Source organism: Salarias fasciatus, chromosome 22 (assembly GCF_902148845.1).
Source record: "Salarias fasciatus chromosome 22, fSalaFa1.1, whole genome shotgun sequence".
In the NCBI taxonomy this organism is placed as follows: Eukaryota; Metazoa; Chordata; class Actinopteri; order Blenniiformes; family Blenniidae; genus Salarias; species Salarias fasciatus.
In genome coordinates this window covers 10,962,147-10,980,396 of record NC_043765.1, presented here as the reverse complement: position 1 = coordinate 10,980,396, position 18,250 = coordinate 10,962,147, and the positions used below count along the sequence as shown (strand labels likewise).

Here is an 18,250-nt window from a genome sequence, read left to right as displayed (position 1 = left end):
GAACCCTGGCTGTTTTTGAACCAATTTATTTCCATTTTGACAGATTTATAAAGGAAAATGTGTTTTTTTTTCACAAACATTCACTAATGGCTCTTTGTTCTTATTCAATTCTTTTCAAAACTTTGCCTATTCATTTTGAATTTTCTTCAAACTTATAGATTCAGAACGTTAATAAATGACACAGTTAGGCAAATGGAAGTAGTGTTCAGACATAAAGTTCCCAATCAGAGTGGAGAATAGTTTCATAAAATGTCCTTATCTCTACAAATAAAACTTTTCAACCACTTTCCTGTCACAAAGCTTTATAGTCCAACCAAACGGACTACTTTTTTTATGCTGTCTCCGACCACCAGACTCTTCAGACTGCAACATAAAAAGAGATTTGTGTACTCGAAGTAGACCTGCGTTTTTGTAGCCTGTGGTCTTCCCTGAATTTGACAGAGTACAAATCGTGCAGGTTTGTTCATGAACGCCGTGGAATGCGGACAACATGATGGGACACCAATCCCAAACAGCGTGCTCACACGCTGTGCCGCCGGAGCTACGGTGGATTCAAGCATCCGGCAACTGGAAAAGTTGGAATTCAAGAGGCTCCAAGGACAAAAAAATGATAAAATAACAGTGAAAATCAAGAAATTTAACAATATCTTTGCCACACAGTGCCATCTAGTCATCGTACATAGATATACTATTATGAGACACTGCATGTGCATGACAGGCCATATGGCTCAAATGTCTCCTGCTGCTTCTCCGAGTGACTCAAGGTACCGTCTTGTGGTGTGAATAGGTATTGCAAAAATCCAGACACGGGCAGGTTAAACTCAACCGGCTGAGTTTGGTTAATAAACCAGCCGCACATTACAAAGCTGTCTTCGAGATGACATGTTGCTTTGTCTACATATATACATGTTACAAGGTGTACTTTAAGTTGACTAACATCTAACACGTGCATAAAAAAACGGAGCCAACACACACTGTATACAGTATATCATGCCTGCATGAGCTGATGCATTGTGTGCAGAAAGAGGGTCAGCGGATCTATTTCCAGCTCGTGTCTCTTTACATACCTGACGCCTTCGCTCTGACACACTATCCTCCGTCTTCCAACCGCACCACGACAAATCTGTCACCTGCCGCCTGTGCATGTGTTCTGTCAGACTTCCTCGGCTGTGGCGGCAGACGTCAGCATGTGCATGTGCCGTGCACGTACAGCCTGTGGGTCACCAGGGTGCACGTGTCGGGCCCGGAGCTCATCCTGCTCTGATCTGAACGCCCCTCCTGCTCCCGCGGGGCTGATGTGGAACAGTAGCCCAGATGTCGCAGGGATTACGACTTCCCCCGCAGCGTCTGCGAGCGAGAGGCGGGGTGCGGCCGCCAGACCATTCAGGAAAATAGACTGAATTTGTAGTTCATGCAGTCTGGCCCACGTCTTCCGTGGAGATAATCCCCACTAGTTTATGTTTACAGACAACAAAGTTGGGCTCCTGCCTCATCATCTTGGTTAAGCTTGTTTTTTGTTTTTTTTAAAAATGTGCTTTATGAATGAAATGATCCTTATTATTACAGCTTGCATGTGTAAAAATGAGTGCAGACTGCATTCCCTGCAAACAACACATGCAACCGCTTAAATATTAACCGGACACATATGATGAGTTTCGGTTACACCGACCTTATCTGCTGACGTGTTTCCGCCTTTCCACCGACCGACACAGACGCCCTCGTTTTGATAAGTCAGCGTCGTTTCTGCCGGGTTTTTGACCCACTTCCAACGAGGTCAGCCGACCCTGCTCCCGACGCTCACACACCATCACCAAAGTGGACGTCAGGAGGAAGCACTAATGTAAGGGAAGCACAGTCGGAGGCAGTCGGCGTTGGTTTGAGGCCACTGAACACCTCAACGGTCTGTATCCATTAGATGAACGCTTAATAAATGCAGACTGGTGTTGTCAAGCGAGCCATTGCAGACTGCATCTGAGCACAATAATCTACAAAACATTAAACAGGACGACATCTTGCAAGCACCATCTCCAAGTGTATTCTGGGTAAAATCTCTCTGAGGACGATTTGAAAAGCTATTATTTTCTTGTCTGTTCATGTTCATGTAGCAGCAATTAATAAGAGACACTGGAACATCTGTGCCGAAACATAAAGGTTAAATAATACTCGCTTAAAGTCTGACAGCTCAGGGGGCAAAAGTCACAAAACAATTGGTAATACATTAAAATCAAAGCTTGCATATGGCCTTGATACCCTCTGAAAGCAAATGGGTTTTTTAATTTAGTCAATATGGTGCAAAGAGTTTCACAAATCCGTACAAACCGCAGTGATTCATTCACACCGTTTTATTTTAATAGAGCTCTATCATATACATACAGTACAATATGCTCAAGACAGGTTTTTATGGCACATCCATTATCGTTGTACATTTTGCAGTCGCTGGTATTGCTGTGAGGTTACAGTAAAGTGACCGTTCGGATCTGTTACTTCGGTGGATACGACAGGTGGCTCGACCTCGGTGGACTAGGAATAAGGTTCGCTACAGCAAAAAACACATGCACTGTCAAGTTATATATTCCACTAGGGGTGGGTCACACGTCCAGGTACACAGACCGACACTTGAAGGGGTGCGTCATGATGTGATAAACCCCCCTCCCCCCCGCTGCGCCTTGTTCTTCTTCTTCTTCTTCTTCAGGAATACGCTACAACAGTGGCTACTGTGATCCCGGAGCTCTGCGGGACGCACACGGTTTGAGTCGCACCCAGAGTTCGAATCTCGTTGTATCATGACTTTAAAGAGCTGCCATTGATGAACAGATGGACAGAAACGTGCAGAAGTAAGCGCTCCGCTCTCTTGATCTGAACCGGTGACTACGTATAAACAAGATACGGTCAGAAAACATCTAAAACCGATCATTAATACCAAAACCTGCCATTTGCATGACTTCTAAGGCGCATTTTCAGAAAGGGTGCTTAGCGCTTATTTGTGCACGTGACTGTTTGAGTCCATGGAGGTGTTTCCATTCGCTCTCCTCTCTGGGTTCAACTGAAACCTTGCGCGTCCCGCAGGAATGACAAATAATGGGGTCTAAGGATCTACAATTCAGGTTTTCTACTGCAATACGACTTTACTGTTAATACTACAGGTACGGAGTACTGCTAAGGTATTCACATATGTACAAACTACGCTGTCCGACCACAGGCGACTTGGCAAGTGAGTGTGCATCTTTCCCTCTGCAGAGCATGTTCCTGATAGAAAAATAAAATCGTGACAGACTATAAAACGGTGCGTCCCCACCATCGTACCTGTAAGTGCTGCCGTCCGTTTCTCACCCTGCATCTGGCCTCGTTTGAATGAAAGTGCAGTCACAATGTAACTCTTTCAGTCAGAATGTTAAAAAAAAAAAAAAAAAAAAGTAAAATGATTGTCTTAAAAAATGATTTAAAAAAACTTGTGATGTTAAAAACAAATTGAACACAAAAACTGATATGTAACATGATAAAATTGATCGAGTGATAATGTGTGTGTGTGTGTGTGTGTATGTGTGTGAGCACTTCTTGTATGCATTTTCACTCCAAATAATAACAATAATAAATATGTTTTTGTTTAAATACAACCCCTGGTTAAAATGTCTCTTTAGTAGTCTGTTTATTGTGTGGAAAGTGCTTCACATACTTGGCGTTGCATTGAGCCTCGAGTCTCTCTTAATGTGCGATTCCGGCATTCGGCGCCATTTCCCAGATCTACCCACCGTGAGACGATGCTAAAGTAATGTGAACTCAAACGGTCCAGGAGGTGTGTGTGTGTGTGTGTGTGGAGTGTGTGGAGGCGTTCGGGCGCCTCAGATGACCTGGCAGCAGCTGTGCGGGGTGGGCGTGCAGAGCAGACCCTCTTTGGGGCTCCGGTGGATGTTGACCGACAGAGTCTTGTCACTCAGCGGCATCTGCAGCACGCGGTTCTTCATGTTCCTGTGGTTCTCCCGGGCCAGGTCCAGCTCGCCCAGTCTCAAGGTGCCCGGGCGGGCGCCATCCAGCAAGGGGTCGGCCAACGCGTCCCCGAGCGGCGGCCGGTGGTAGAGGTTAGCGCGAGGCGACGGGCCGCCCAGGAGCGACACCTTGTCCAGGCTGCCCGTGGAGCCGCCCATGCACATCCGCCACATGGGACGGTCCTGGGGGTCCGCTCCGACCCCGCCGGCGCCGCCCCCGCCGCCGCCGTTGCCGGTCAGACTGTGGAACTGGGAGCTCAGGCACAGGCTCATCAGCTTGAGGCTCTCCACCAGGCCGCTGGCAGCCTTGGCCGTGCCTTTGCCCTGCACCGACCCCGAGCCCGGGCTCGCACAGTGGGAGGGGCCGTCTCGTTTCCCTCCGTCCTCTTTCCCCGCTTCTCTCTCGCCGTCTCGTCCATCGATAGACGCCGCGTCGGGTTTATAGTGGCTCTCGGTGTCGTCGTCACTGGTTTCTGAGCTGGGGGTGAAGGCGGCCACCGGCGCCGATCGCGGCGACGCGGCCAGCATCGAGGGCGACGGTATTCTGGAGTTCAGATTGAGGCTCAGGCTGGGTTTGGGGGCGCCGAATCTTTTCAACTCCCCGTCGTCGTCGTCCTCCTCCTCTTCTTCCTCGTCCTCTCGGTCCTCCTCGTGGATCTGGTTGAGAACTGGAGCGCTCATGCGGGACGTCAGGCGACTGGCGGAAGAGGAGGCGGAGGACGAAGAGGAGGCTTTGCAGCGGAGCACCACCTGCACGGGAAGCGCCGAGGGCGGCAGACGCTTGTCCTCCACTCCCTCCTCCTCCTCGTCCTCTTCCACGCTGAACAGACTGGGACTGCGAGGTTTGCAGGGGCCCACGGCGGCCAGGGAGCACAGCCGGAGGGGGTTGGGGTGAGGCTTGGGCGCGGGCCTCGGCCCCCGCTCCTGGTTCTGTCGAGGCTGCTGGCCCGAGGCGGCGGTGGCGGCGGCGGCTAGGTTCTCCTGCCGCTGGCTGACGTCCAGCAGAGCCGTTTTGGGCCGGGGCCCCTTGTGGAGGCTCTCGGCACTGCGTGCAGGAGACTGGGGCCCCCCGGGGTGGGAGATAGCAGGACCCCCCAATCCGTCGCTGACGTCCTGGTGAACGTCCACTCTGGTGGGCCAAGACTGCCTGAGAGGTGGAAACAAGCCGTGGGTCAGTGAAGTAAACAGTGAGTCAACCACAAAGCGTCACTCAATAAAGTCTAAAAGCACTGTAATAATTTAATACACCAATTTTAATAAGCCTCACAACTTTGAATAAAATTCTCTTCCTCTTTATATCAACAAAAAACTTTGCATATTTTGTGTAAATCAGCCTGTTCAGACACACTGCCAGAGCTTCTACGTGTTTCTTCCATCTCAAGAAGAAATGTTCTGTGCTTCATTTTGGGATATTTTGGGTTCTACATCAGTGACAGTGTTGCTGATCTGCAGCCTCTCTTCTATTCTCAGTCTGTCCTTCATTCCCTGCTGGAAAAAAACAGAAAGACCCTGTCTGTCCATCTTCTGTCAAGCGAGTCCTTCTTCACAGCGGAGTGACAGAACGCCAACACTGCAGAGGCAGCAGCCTGTCTAAAGATGACTCTGTGTGTGTGTGTGTGTGTGTGTGTGTGTGTGTGTGTGTGTGTGTGTGTGTGTGTGTGGCTCTTTTTGTCGGGTCCCAAAACATTTCTGTGGGACAGAAATACATGGACATGCAGTTTTATGCAGTTAAAGTGAGAAAGCCTTACAAAAACAGAGTCACGTGTGTGTGTGTGTGTGTGTGTGTGTGTGTGTGTGTGTGTGTGTGTGTGTGTGTGTATACCTGAACTGGGCCTTGCTCGGGCTCGGCGACCGTGTCTGGCTGTGCTGCTCCTTCTCCTGCCTCTCCCTCAGCATCCTCTCCGCCAGGAGGAAGTACGTCGCCGTGATGTGGTTGTACTGGTTGGACTCCAGCGCCCTGACACGGGGAGGGGGGAGAAAGACAGGAGAGGAGTCCGTTTTGATGTGCGGCACACGTGTCAGCTCGCAGCCACGAACCGTGAATCAAGAGGAAGTGACGGGAGTGGAGATTTAATTTGACATGGCAGCAGCTTAGGACTGATTGCCAGCTGGTTGTTAATGGCAATTAAACTGTTGACGACTCTCATTTAGGCTTCAGTGGGACCGGCGGAGTGTGACAAATTTTTGGAGATTACATGGGATCGAATTGCATTTATTCATGAGTGCATGAAATAGAGAGAGAGACAGAGAGAGAGAGGGAGGGAGGAGGGACGTACTCGGTTATTGTGTCCCTGTCTGCGATGCCTCCCAGCACCATGCGCTGGATGATGGAGCCGTGCTCCTCCTCGGACAGGCTGCGATGGGACACGAGAGGGGTGGACAGCTTGGTCGCGGGCGAGGGGTCGACGCCCTGGAGCCACTCGTGGCCCTCGATCTGCTCAAGGGTCGCTCGCTTTTTGGGGTCCCTTTGCAGCATATGGCCGATGAGGCTGGAGGAAACCACAGCGGAGGTTATCGAATTCAGTCAGGAAAATCAGAAGAAACTGAGGAAATCTGCAGTTCTTAAAGAAATGAACAATGATTTTTCTGACAAAAGAAAGTTAATCTAAATACTTAAAACTTCATGTTTATGAACTATAGAAGGAAAACTGCTGTTAGCAGTGAGCCACTATGCAGATACTGTAGCATGATCGACCCTGCATGAACTAAAGTTGCGATCAATATGTGAATACAACACAATGCAAACGTCCATTTAAATCAGAGAGCTCCAGGGTGGAGGGCAACAGCAAGAAATGCATTAGGAAGTCTAGTTTTCAACAAAAACAATCCGATTTGATTTATTTTCTGAGTGTCAGGAGCCTCCATAAGATAATCGGACAAACAATTCGTGCGGTCTGATTCAGCAAACAGGAGCCAGTCGTTTCATCGAGGCCACACGGGCTGTGGATATGCCGGTTTCAAGTAAATAACCAAACCCGCCAGAATACGTGTCAATATTTGAAGAGCTGCGTGAAAGTCAACGTATCCTGATGAAGCAGAAACAACGTAAAAACAATGTGCTCCTTAAAGCCGCAGCCCCTCAGACCGCGCTCAGCTGCATCATTAAACCCTCGCCATGTTTTAAAAATAGCAGGGCCAATTTTAAAGGGTGCATTAGATACACTTAACGCGGCGCTGCATCTCTGGCGGAGCAGCTGACTGCCGCAGCGAGAGGAAGCGGGACGAGCGAGGCAGCGGGAGGAGAGAGGCCGCTCTCCTCTCTTCACACATCTACAGACATGAAATATGCAGCACCTGCACGGCGCTGAGGCCGTCCGCGTGGCCGCGTGTGCGCGGGCCTGACTCACTCTCTGCACGCATGGGAGATGTGCGCCGGCACGGTGTATTTGCAGTCCATGATCATGGTGAGCGTCTCGCTGTCGTTGGCCTCCTGGAAGGGGGGCTGGCCGCAGACCAGCATGAAGAGGATCACCCCGAGACTCCAGATATCTGCGGAAACACAGGGAAGTCACAGAGATATGAGCGCGGCATTGTGGGGCGGAAGATGGACTCAGAAATGGAGGGTTTAACAAAGTGAGGCACGTGTGTCCTCTGTGCTTGGTGACCTAGATTTAAGAAAGAAAGAGAGAGAGAAAAAAAAAAAAAATCACACACACAAGAGCCGTCTCCCTCAGTTCCAATCAAGCGTGAATCACATTCGATCAGAGCCGGTCGCATAAACGCGCGCAGGCTTAGGACACATCTGTCCGACCGGGGGGACGAGGCTCGGCTCGGGTCGACGCAGGCGTGGGAGAAGTGGGTTAACGTGCTCATCCCTCCAAGCTTCGCACAAATGCTAATTTTATGGAACAGTTCTCTTGGTCCGATTAGCCTTTTGAAAAAGAGCCGGGGGGGCTTTTCGCTGCCGCCGTGGTCAGCCGGATGGTCCACTGACACACATTCTGCCGCGGCGCCCCGAGCTCCGGTAGACAGACAGTCACGTAAAGGGCCGCAATCAGCGTCTGAGTCAGTATTTTGACCTGCTTTCAGAGAAATGTCAGCCAGCGCACCGGCTGCTGCTTCTGCTCTGAAAAGACAGCGAAACTTAGAGGAGAGAACAAAGCAAGCGAGTTGTAGTCCTCGAACCCGGTGCTACCGCCTCTGATCTCTACTAACAACCAACATGACCAGTCAGATATGATATTCTACCACTAAATATGCACATTTTCAATGCTCTGGCAGCCCCCAGTGTGCTTTTACATGATAGGTCACATTCACACCTCTGCACACACGCGAGGTGCACGAGAAAGACTCGACAGGGGTGTCAAACTCTTTTTAGTTCAGGAGCCACACATCAGTGGGGCGGACTGGGAGAATAGTGCCATCGCAAACTTTAAATTCAAACTTTAAAGATTTTCTTTCTTGTGAGTATACATGATGAAAATATCAATATAGATACTTAGTCTCAAAAGTGACAGCAATCTCAACTTAAAGACCATTTTAATTAAGTTGTGGTGCTAAACACAATGAAATGTTAAAGAAAATCCTCCTATAGATCCAAACTCAGCCTGACCGTATAGCTTTAAGGCTAGTTTGATAACAGCGAGGTGACCACTTTTCATGGCAGCGTCGTCTATATCTCAGCTCTGTTCTGAGTTGAACCACTTCTACTATGAAATTTGTAAAAAAAAAAAAAAAAAAGTTTTTTTTTTTTTTTTTTTAAATCTTTGCTCGGTTTAGTGAGCTGCACTGGAGTCTGTTGCAGCTGGTTTTTGGCTCACGGGCCTTATGTTTATCAGCCCTCGACGAGAGGATTAACTTGGACACTTCAAATAGAGAGAAAACATCAACAATGGAATCAATAAAGTACAAACAGAGCCACGTGTGCCCACCAGCTGACTGTGACAGTGGTTCTCACATCCAACCTCCAATTTCTGGACTTTCAATCGAATGTTGTTTTCAGATTTTTTTTCATATATCAAAATATATCTGTACAATATATCGGTACATGTCACCCGTGGCCACTAGGTGTCACTGTACGACAACAGAAAGTTGCTAAAGCGGCACAAAAATAACCTACACTACTACTGGATTGGACATGAAAGAATAAACAATTCCGTTATAGAGACTGTGTCAAGAATATGTATATACTTCACCGATTAAGTTCATCGCTAGATTTTCTTCCTGATAAGTTACATTTATAAATTATGATTCAGTGCAACACCCTTCGAGTCTGAATGGAAAAGCTTACCAGAGATTATATCTGCATTGCTGATGGGGTTCAAAAGTCAGATATATTGTGTGGCGGAAGCCGGCAATGCGGCTCTGTGAGTTCTTTAAGAGCTCTACACTACTGACAATGAGATCCCATTCATCCACACCTTCTATCTCTTTATCTAATGTGGGCGAGAAAGGCAGAGCAAATATCTTGACCCCTCATTATAAGAAGTGCCTTGTAATTAAAGCCGGCACACATATTACATCTTATCCTGAAATTCATCAGATTATTGAAACTAATCGTGTATTGCCTAAGACCTCGCCTTAACTTCTAACCTGTAAATGATTATTTTCATGCTGTAGCACTGCTACATTACATAACACTGTGCTTGTAGCTTGAGCTTGTAAAGTCCACACTGACACACTCCAGTAACTCAATCATATTGTACTGATGTATAAACTACCTTGAGCTGTACGCACTAAAATAGTCCTGTCACTGTAATGAAGGAGTACATCAACATAATAAGTATGTAAATGTATTCTTTGGTAAGTATAATGTATGTGATTAAATATGAATAAATTAAATCAAGATTCAAGTAGAATGAATCATGAACAATCAAACAGTTTCATTTATATTTAGTTAGTCTTTTTCAATATAATGATAACTATTAATTTGAAATGTGTCGTGCAGTTCTTAGGCATATTTTTTCTGCTAAAGCGGAAACATTGACTTGCAGGACTTCAAAGAACCGCTGTGTGGTTTCTGCTGCTGGTCTTTAGCACTTGATTGAACAAAACCACCTCTGTCTTCTTGTCAGTTTAACAAATAATGAGGCTTGTTGGACCGGGGGGTCTACAGCAAGTTCAATGTGTTTCTGGGTTTTTCCCCCCACCACAGAAAAGCAGATGCACTAATTACGACTCCAAATAACAAAAATAATGCTGCTGTAGCTTGGGTCAGTTTCATAAGTCAATTTCCAAACCATGTATTGAGATTTGTGATTATTGCTTAACTTAAGGTTCCATGATTTACGTTACACACCCACATCTTGTGGTTGACATGAGGTGTTTATGGCCCTCGTCCGCAGGTCAGTCTCGCTGTTCGGTCTCCAGGTTTCTTGACGTCGCTCCAGTTTTGCCAGATTTCAATCTGGTCAAGTGAATGTGGCGGCGGCGGTCCACTGTGGGCGGTGAGTATTTATTTCTCCGAGGCTGCGGAGGACTGCTTCACGCTGCTGACGGAGGGAGCAAATGCTGCTGCTGCTGCAGCAGTCCCCGCCGCCATATTACCCCCATCGCCAACGTCTCCTAGCAACCGTGACCCTGCTCTATCGTCGCTTGCGTCAGCGGTCCGCCGAACTTCCTTCCTCCATAACTTTATTTATAAACCAGATGGCTGACACGTCTCCTGATAACGCCGGTCACGTCGCTGCACATCAGCGTCAGCCGCTCTAACGACGCCGGCCACTTAGCGGTGACAGCCCGAGAGTGTAAACATCCCCTCTCCCTGCTGCCCGGCGCTGCATTTTAACACTTCATTCAGATAACCAATAACCAGATCCTCGTGTCCACACCCCGAAGAAAGGCCCGGCACCCTGTCTCACTCATCATTATGCAACAGCTTTATCTCAAACATCTTCCTCTGTCTGCATGTTCATTACGCACAGATAAGCTTTGAATTATGCATGCGCCCAAGACATGTTCCCTGTAACTGCTATTAGGTAAGTTATTATTTCTTTTCCTAAGTGCTTGTGCTTCTCGAAGAGGAAGCTAAAAATCTATATTTAACTTTCCATTTACCAAAGGCAGAAAAAAAAAAATGAAGCGTGCCCACACTGAAAAGAAAAGAAAAGTAGTCATCAGTCCGTCACTCTGTGCAATGACGAAGGATAATCTGTGACTTTCTTTAAGTCACTGTAGTGAAATAAATTTATTTTCCAAATGCCCTGGCCTGAATCTGGAGCTTTCTATGTGGAGTTTGCATGTTCTCCCTGGGATTGTGTGGGCGAGGTTTTAGGGTTCCTCCAAGGGTTCATGGGTGAATGCGAATAATCCAGAAGTGTGAGTGGAGGGTTTGAATATTCAGAATCAGAATCAGAATTGTCTTTATTGTCATCGCAACAAGTTACCGAAGTTACAAGTGCAACGAAATTGCATGGGTTTTTAAGATGCCCAGGCAGCCAATTACGGCGGTCCGTCTTGAAAAGGAAACAGAGTTAAAGAAACTCAGACAGAAATTAGGGGAGGGGGGGAGGGGGGGTGGTAAAAAAAGATACATCAATTCAAATCACGGTTCCGAAGGGAGTCGTGATTAGAAGTGAGAGACCAAAAAAAGCCAACCTGCGCACATACATAGCAAAAAAACATGAGACAAGTTGCTATCAGACTAACGGATCAGCAGTCGCAGCTATATCAGCGCAACACGTCATCACCACTAGTCGTCAGCAGAAAAGTGTGGTGGAGACGTTCTGCCTTATCAGCTGAGATCTGCTCCAGCTTTGAGTTGGATAACATGGTACAGAGAGTGGATCGGATCTATTCAAACACTCGATATGTCAACATTAAACACTTTGACAGCAACGTGAACAGCCAAGCCTAAATCTCATGTTTCACCAGGTCAGTTCCTAACCAGGATTAAATTTTGATAGAAACCTTATAACTGAAATCAATGATAACTCATGAAAACAAATATATTTCACTTGTGTGATTCATTTCAAGATTTACCCTCTCATAAATTGTATATCGTTCAAATATATTTACATGAATATTTTCTCTGAGCTGTTGTGCACATTAGTGTACATGTTATAGTGAACCCCAGAATAATCAACCTGTTGTGATGTAAAACTAGGTAAAGTCCTAATTGGGCAACAACAACAACAAAAAGGAAAACACATAAAAACATAAGTAATTTCCCTTTGGTGATCAATAAAGTATTTCTGGTCGAGGTTCGACAAGTTTAGATCCATGTCACGGAAAACTCGATGACACCATTCATGAATAAATGTGTTCTTCTTCTTTCCCTATTTAGTCATTTGCAGGGTGGGGCTCCTGCGTACCGGCCACTGCTTCACAATCTGTGGTACTGAGTCACGTTTAATCTCAAATTATTTTCAGCTCTTCCTCAAAAGAACAAATGTGCCTGATCGAGGGAGAGCAGGGCGAGGACAGGCTCTTTATCTCTGCAACGAACTGGGCCGGCCGCCACCTGGCACTGGGCCATCAAACCTCAGCACCCTGCAGACTGTCAGCGGGCGGCCTGGCAGCGACGTGATCCCGGGACGGGCTACCTTCCCCGGCCCAGAGCCACCCTCCCGCTCAACCTGTTCCACATCTGATACCAACACGTGATAACACATCCCAGTCTGGGTGGATAATCCCCAGAATCAGAATACCGTCATCTCAGGTGACTGAACAATGGTGCACATGCATTACGGTCACTCCAGAGAGCAGGAACACAGACACCTCGCGCCATTGTATAACAGTGCGCTAGCGGTCAGATAAGACTGTTATTACTCTGCTTTGAGGAGAGCAGAACGAGAGAGAGAGAGAGAGAGAGAGAGAGAGAGAGAGAGAGAGAGAGAGAGAGAGAGAGAGAGAGAGAGAGAGAGAGAGAGAGAGAGAGAGAGAGAGAGAGAGAGAGAGAGAGAGAGAGAGGCAGACTGAGGAAAATAGCCACTGCAAATCCACTCAGTCAGAAAAACAGAGCATGCTCGTCTCTTGCTCCTGTATTTTCTCCCTTTGACGCAGTGGCCTCTGGGTAGACAGAAGGACTGCTGATGCCTTTTCACACTCTTCTTGCATCTGTCTGCTCTTTTTGCTTCAACATTTTTCCTTCAGTCCACCCCGTCGTGTTTGATTTCGTTTTTTTTTTTTTGTGTTCCCCATTACAGCTTTATCTGATATTCACGCTGATTCTCTGCAGGCATTGAGACCACATCCATGTTGGTGAGGCATCTCCGGGAGCGTGTGCACTCCAATCAGATATTACATTACACAGAGAGGCTGCAACCGCAACAAAAGGAAAAAGTGCAGGTGCGTGGTTGCAGCGCCTCAGATTATTCAATTTAAAAGCAACTTGGTGGGCGAGGAGGATTTGAACTTTGAACAGTGGCTCTTTTTCTATCAGCTACCTGATAATGTTGTAAGTGAGCCACGCTGTCCTCCATCCAAAGTGCCACAGATCCCTTAGCACAGTTATCAAACTAGGACCCCATAAGACAGAGCGACAGCACCAGTTAACCAGGCCGATGAACAGAAGAAGACGGCGTGTACTGTTTCTGAAAAGACAATGGACTACGGACTGAGTCGATAAAGATAAAACATTCCCATTAACGTCTCAGAAACGCATAACTCAACCTCCATCATTTCTTCAAGACTCACCCACTGCAGGAGCATCGTACTCGTCCCCCAGCAGGATCTCGGGAGCCGAGTAGGCCAGCGAGCCACACGAGGTGTTGAGCGTTTTCCCAGGCTGAAACCGGTTGCTGAAGCCAAAGTCGGTGAGCTTGACTACGCCCTGCTTCTCGAAGAACACCACGTTTTCGGGCTTCAGGTCCCTGTGCACCACATGCAGCCGGTGACAGTAGGAGATGGCGTGGACAATCTGGGCGAAGTAGCATTTGGCCACCTTGTACGGAGAAAAAGAAAGAGATGTTTACAACGAAGAGTGGTGTATTCAAAAGCACAATTCAAAGCTTTGATGACTCTCTTAAGCGTCACGAACCATGAGGATAACCAAATTTGTCAAGGAAGAGCGAACACGCATGTTACCTAAAATCTATTGTCTGCCATCCTTTTATCATTCCTAACTTCTAACATTCCAACTCTTAATGCCATATAGTTGTATCTTAGAATCTGGCATTTATCAACTTCAAGGAATACGCATGAGTAACGTCGAGCTTCGAACTACCTCTGACTTGTCCTTCACTGCATTTCCACACATCTTCCTCATCTTCACCAGAAATAAACAAAAGACAAAAATCCATCCAAATTCTACAATGTTTCTTGCAGTCTCAGGGGGAAAAAAACTCATTCTAAACTTCTATCAGTCTCCTTTCTCTCACTTTATCTGGAGGCAAGTACAAGGTCGGGACGAAAAAAACAGTCACTCCAAAGAGGAGAGGCAGTTCAGATAATGCACACATTTATCTGCTGGTTGAATGATTAGAGCAAGGATTGTGCAGCCTAACCGCCAACTGACCTCTTCGCTCAGGCCTCCATCGTGTTTCATTATGCAGTCGTACATGTCTCCTCCGTCGCCTAACTCCAGGATGAGGTAGAGCTTGGTGGCGGTGTCGATGACCTCGTAGAGGCGGACCACGTTGGGGTGCTGCACCATCTTCATACATCGTACCTCTTGGAAAAGGTGACCCCGCGCAACCGGGTCAAGTTTGGTCTTATCGATCACCTTCACGGCGACCTGGAAATGTTACAACAGGAAAACAACGGTTCAACTCCTGACGAATCATGTCTTGAAGCAGCCAGAGACAGGAGCTAACATGTGAGAAAGGTAAAGCTGATTTGCTGATTATAAATTGAAAACAAGATAAAAACTTGAGACCAGGTGATCCTTTTCATGTGATGCCCAATAAAACCAGGTCAAACTGCATCCATACAACTCATATCTGTTTACAGTCACCCTTCTCTTGTACAGTATGTCTTTTTTAGCGCCATGGTGAAAGCATCGGTATGTTGAAATGACACCCAGTCCTGGGCATTGAGGCACTCCCTTTAGCATGGATTAGCACGTGTGAGCATACCTTTTCCCCTGTGAAGACATGACGGGCCAACTTGACCACAGCAAAGTGTCCACGGCCTAGCGTCTTGTCCAGGTCGTACATTCCAGCAATCTTGCCATCATGGTGTCGTTTCAGCCCCGCCATGACTGCTGGAGGGAGCAGGAGGGAGGAAGTGCCTTCTGTGGCTTGCTGGTCTTCACTTGTCAGTTATCCATCTCCGACTGATTTGGCTGAAGTTCGACTCGAGCTGTCAGTGGTTAAACTACTTTAGAGTAGCTGTGGATCTTATTGAGGTAGCGATAAAGAACTAATGGTAAGATCCTCGTTATGATTCAAAGCAAATATTCGCAGATTGTTGTCCTGCTTTGCTGCCCCTGCTCCGCTCAGTTCAGTCCCATCTTGTGGTAATCTGAGGGTGAGAACGGTCAACATTTAATCAGAACATTCTAATAAATCTCAGCAATAAAGTGGGTCTCCAATTTTGAAGTAGTACAACGAAATGCCGAATCATCAACCTGTCCGATGAAACGATGTCAGCTTTCCAGCTTCTCCACATTAACGTAAATTTTTGGCACAAGCATGAGGAAATCAGTTGAAGTGGCCACAGAGTAGTCACAGTTTCAAAAAGCAGACAGCAGCAAACACAACATATTATTAGGAACTACAAGCGCGACATACATATAGAAAGCTATTGAACTGAATGCCAATCAACATATATGCTGATGACACAATACTCTAAGTTAAAGAGTGAACCTTCAAATACAACAAATGGATAATTGTTACAAACTTCTCAGATAATTGGAGTTTCAAATCATGCGTTGAGGGCTACTTACAAGATCTCTGCAGCCTATCAACACTGTGCCTACATCTGCTTCCCAGTGACATTTTGAGATTATTGTTAATATATAATAACTTGGAATTTGATCGCCAGTGACGCATATCTGAAGATATTATGACTATCCTGTCCTAGATAGGGTTTATGATGCATTCAGCCTACTAAATCAGGAATGCAACTCTTTCTTAACCACATTTTTTTTTTAGCTTTGACTGATTTAACAAACCATTTGAATTCCCATGAGTTTGCTCTTACTTTTGTCCTCATCAAGGATGACAACATGTTCGTCCACGAGCTCACTGTCCTCACAGCTGACCTTTTGCTCTGTTTAACAAAAGCTACTGCCGTCATAAAGTGCGTTGCTTCACAGCCCTGATTACGAAACCTGGGCTATGGCAACGGCATACCGTTCCACTTCTAGGAATCTACCTGCATGCCATAGGCGCGACAAAGGCAGAAAACACTGTGTACTCAGAAAGTACATTCCTGGGAGGTGATCGTTGTCTAGGTGTGTCCCACTCACCTGGATTTACAAAGACAACGCAAAAAACAAACATCTGTTGCCAGGAAACACACCTCTGGTTGGAATTTGATACAGTAAGATGAAAATCTAAAAGCCTTTTCTATTCTACAAGTGGTCTGCAATTTCTCAGTTGCCAACTATGAAAGCCTCAACAGCTCCTCTGGGGTTTCAAGCGATCTTCATTTGGAGCTCTATACATGTGAGAAAAGATGAGTCATTTCACCAAAAATAGGAAGATGATGTTTGCTTCCCTCTCCCTGACAAACAAATGCAAAAGTTCAACGAGACCGAGGAGAAGATATTTCAAGGAAAAGACCCACACACGCGAGCTGCTCACAAATTCACACAAAGGCACGCACACAAACACGCCACTCTGTGACACCGGTCTGATGGCAAGGCAGGTTAATGGAGGTAAAACGTGTGCTGGAGCGTGGTGATGAGCTGCAGTGCTGGCCTCCGCCAGACCAGGGTAATAACATTAACTCATGTGTGCATGGCTGATCTGCGAGTCTAAATCCAGCCTTCTTATTCAGCTAAAAAGAGCCTGCACACTCACTCCATCTCTCTCAAGGTGGTGACGGGTAAAAATTCAAGTTGAAAAAAGTGCAGCAGTTTGTTTTTTGATGACTACACAGTCAGTCAGCCCTCCAGTTCTTGACTAGTCAACAAATATGCACCAGGCCTGCATGTCTGGGGGCTGGTTGTGTAACTCTGAGGAGCTGCTGGTGTATTGATTAACAAGGTACATGTATGTTATAATAGCTGTCCCAGTCTCTTGACCTGTCAGACTCAAGACAAGCCCTAATTCACCATAATTACATTTCTTTCTCAAATATGAAATCAAAAAGTGAAATCAGTTTAAGAATAATAATCAACATCTTAAGTCACTGAATAGCAGATCCATTAGGTATGATGTGTGCAGACACACATCTAACAATGTCAAGACCCATCAAAAATACTTTATTTCTGTTTTATGTACAGATCTTTTATATGGAAAAGTGTATCAAAGTATCTAAACAACTAGAAAATTCATTAGGTTAACAGAAGGTATCATCTTCATTATTCCTACATTTACACAAAAAAGTCTATTATGAATCAGAACTGTCTGTATATATTTGGTTTAAAATCTCTAGGATATTGTTAGAACTATTTGGTGGTTCTCATCTGGACCCTCCAGATGTAAATATACACTTTACAATGGAATTGCATCAACCTATTATTGCACTGCAGGAGAGCAAAATGCATGCACACTCTGATATTACATATGTTTGATTACAGTATAATTCACTGGATATTTGTCATGATGTTTGATGATGTTCCCCCTATCTGTGCCCAGATGGGACCCCTCTTCCCCTCACCTCCAACACACAGACACACACACCCCCCCAGCTGACTGCATCCACAATAACAGCCTGACAGTGCGGACAGGAGCAGCACACTGATGGGAGCCGTGCAGCATGCTGAAAGATGCGCACAGACCTTCACCCCGCCGGGGCCCGCACCACCACAGCCCGCATGCACCTCCAGTCCGACCTACCTCAGAGGAATCCGAGGCGTCCCGTCTCTCCCATTAAAGGCTGCGGGAGCGTGCCCGGCTGCCTTGCGCGCGTGTGTGCGTGCGTGAGTGCGTGGTTCCTCCAAATCTGCGTGTTTTCAAAGACCAGGTCCACGAGTGACTCGGTGCCGACTGGCCGCTGATTATCCCGCTGAGTCCTCCACGTTAATCTGTCACTCTGTCAACTCAAGCCCTCGCTCTCCTTCTCGCTCTCGAGCTCTTTGCTGCGTCAAGCCCACGTGGGTGACCGGAAGCTGCGGGGCGCGCGGCCTTCAAAGTACAGCCATTTCTACGCTTGATGCTTCTTCTTCTTTTTTTTTTTTTTTTTTATAGAAAACTTAAGCCTTCTGATTATTTGTATTTTTGAATTATTTGAGACCACAATTTAAAAAAAATATCCCAACTTTATTCTATTTTTGA

General features: G+C 46.6%; 1 protein-coding gene across 1 annotated transcript; it reads right to left on the bottom strand.

Annotated features, from left to right (window-relative positions):
• Positions 1 to 2,327: 2,327 nt before the first annotated feature.
• LOC115409497 (SNF-related serine/threonine-protein kinase-like) lies at positions 2,328 to 18,041 on the bottom strand. Its single transcript, XM_030120706.1, has 8 exons — positions 17,813 to 18,041; positions 14,939 to 15,326; positions 14,380 to 14,598; positions 13,560 to 13,806; positions 7,331 to 7,472; positions 6,260 to 6,472; positions 5,806 to 5,940; positions 2,328 to 5,130 (listed from the first exon to the last, which is right to left on the bottom strand). The coding sequence occupies exons 2-8, from the start codon at positions 15,059 to 15,061 to the stop codon at positions 3,840 to 3,842; spliced, it is 2,370 nt and encodes a 789-aa protein (XP_029976566.1). The 5' UTR covers positions 15,062 to 15,326; positions 17,813 to 18,041; the 3' UTR covers positions 2,328 to 3,839.
• Positions 18,042 to 18,250: the final 209 nt, after the last annotated feature.

Coding starts and splice junctions, on each gene's coding strand:
- LOC115409497 (XM_030120706.1), bottom strand. CDS start 15,061: ATGGCGGGGCTGAAACGACACCATGATGGCAAGATTGCTGGAATGTAC. Junction 14,599..14,938: donor ATGTCTTCACAGGGGAAAAG/GTATGCTCACAC, acceptor TAACATTTCCAG/GTCGCCGTGAAGGTGATCGA. Junction 5,131..5,805: donor CCGAGCAAGGCCCAGTTCAG/GTATACACACAC, acceptor TCCACCTCTCAG/GCAGTCTTGGCCCACCAGAG.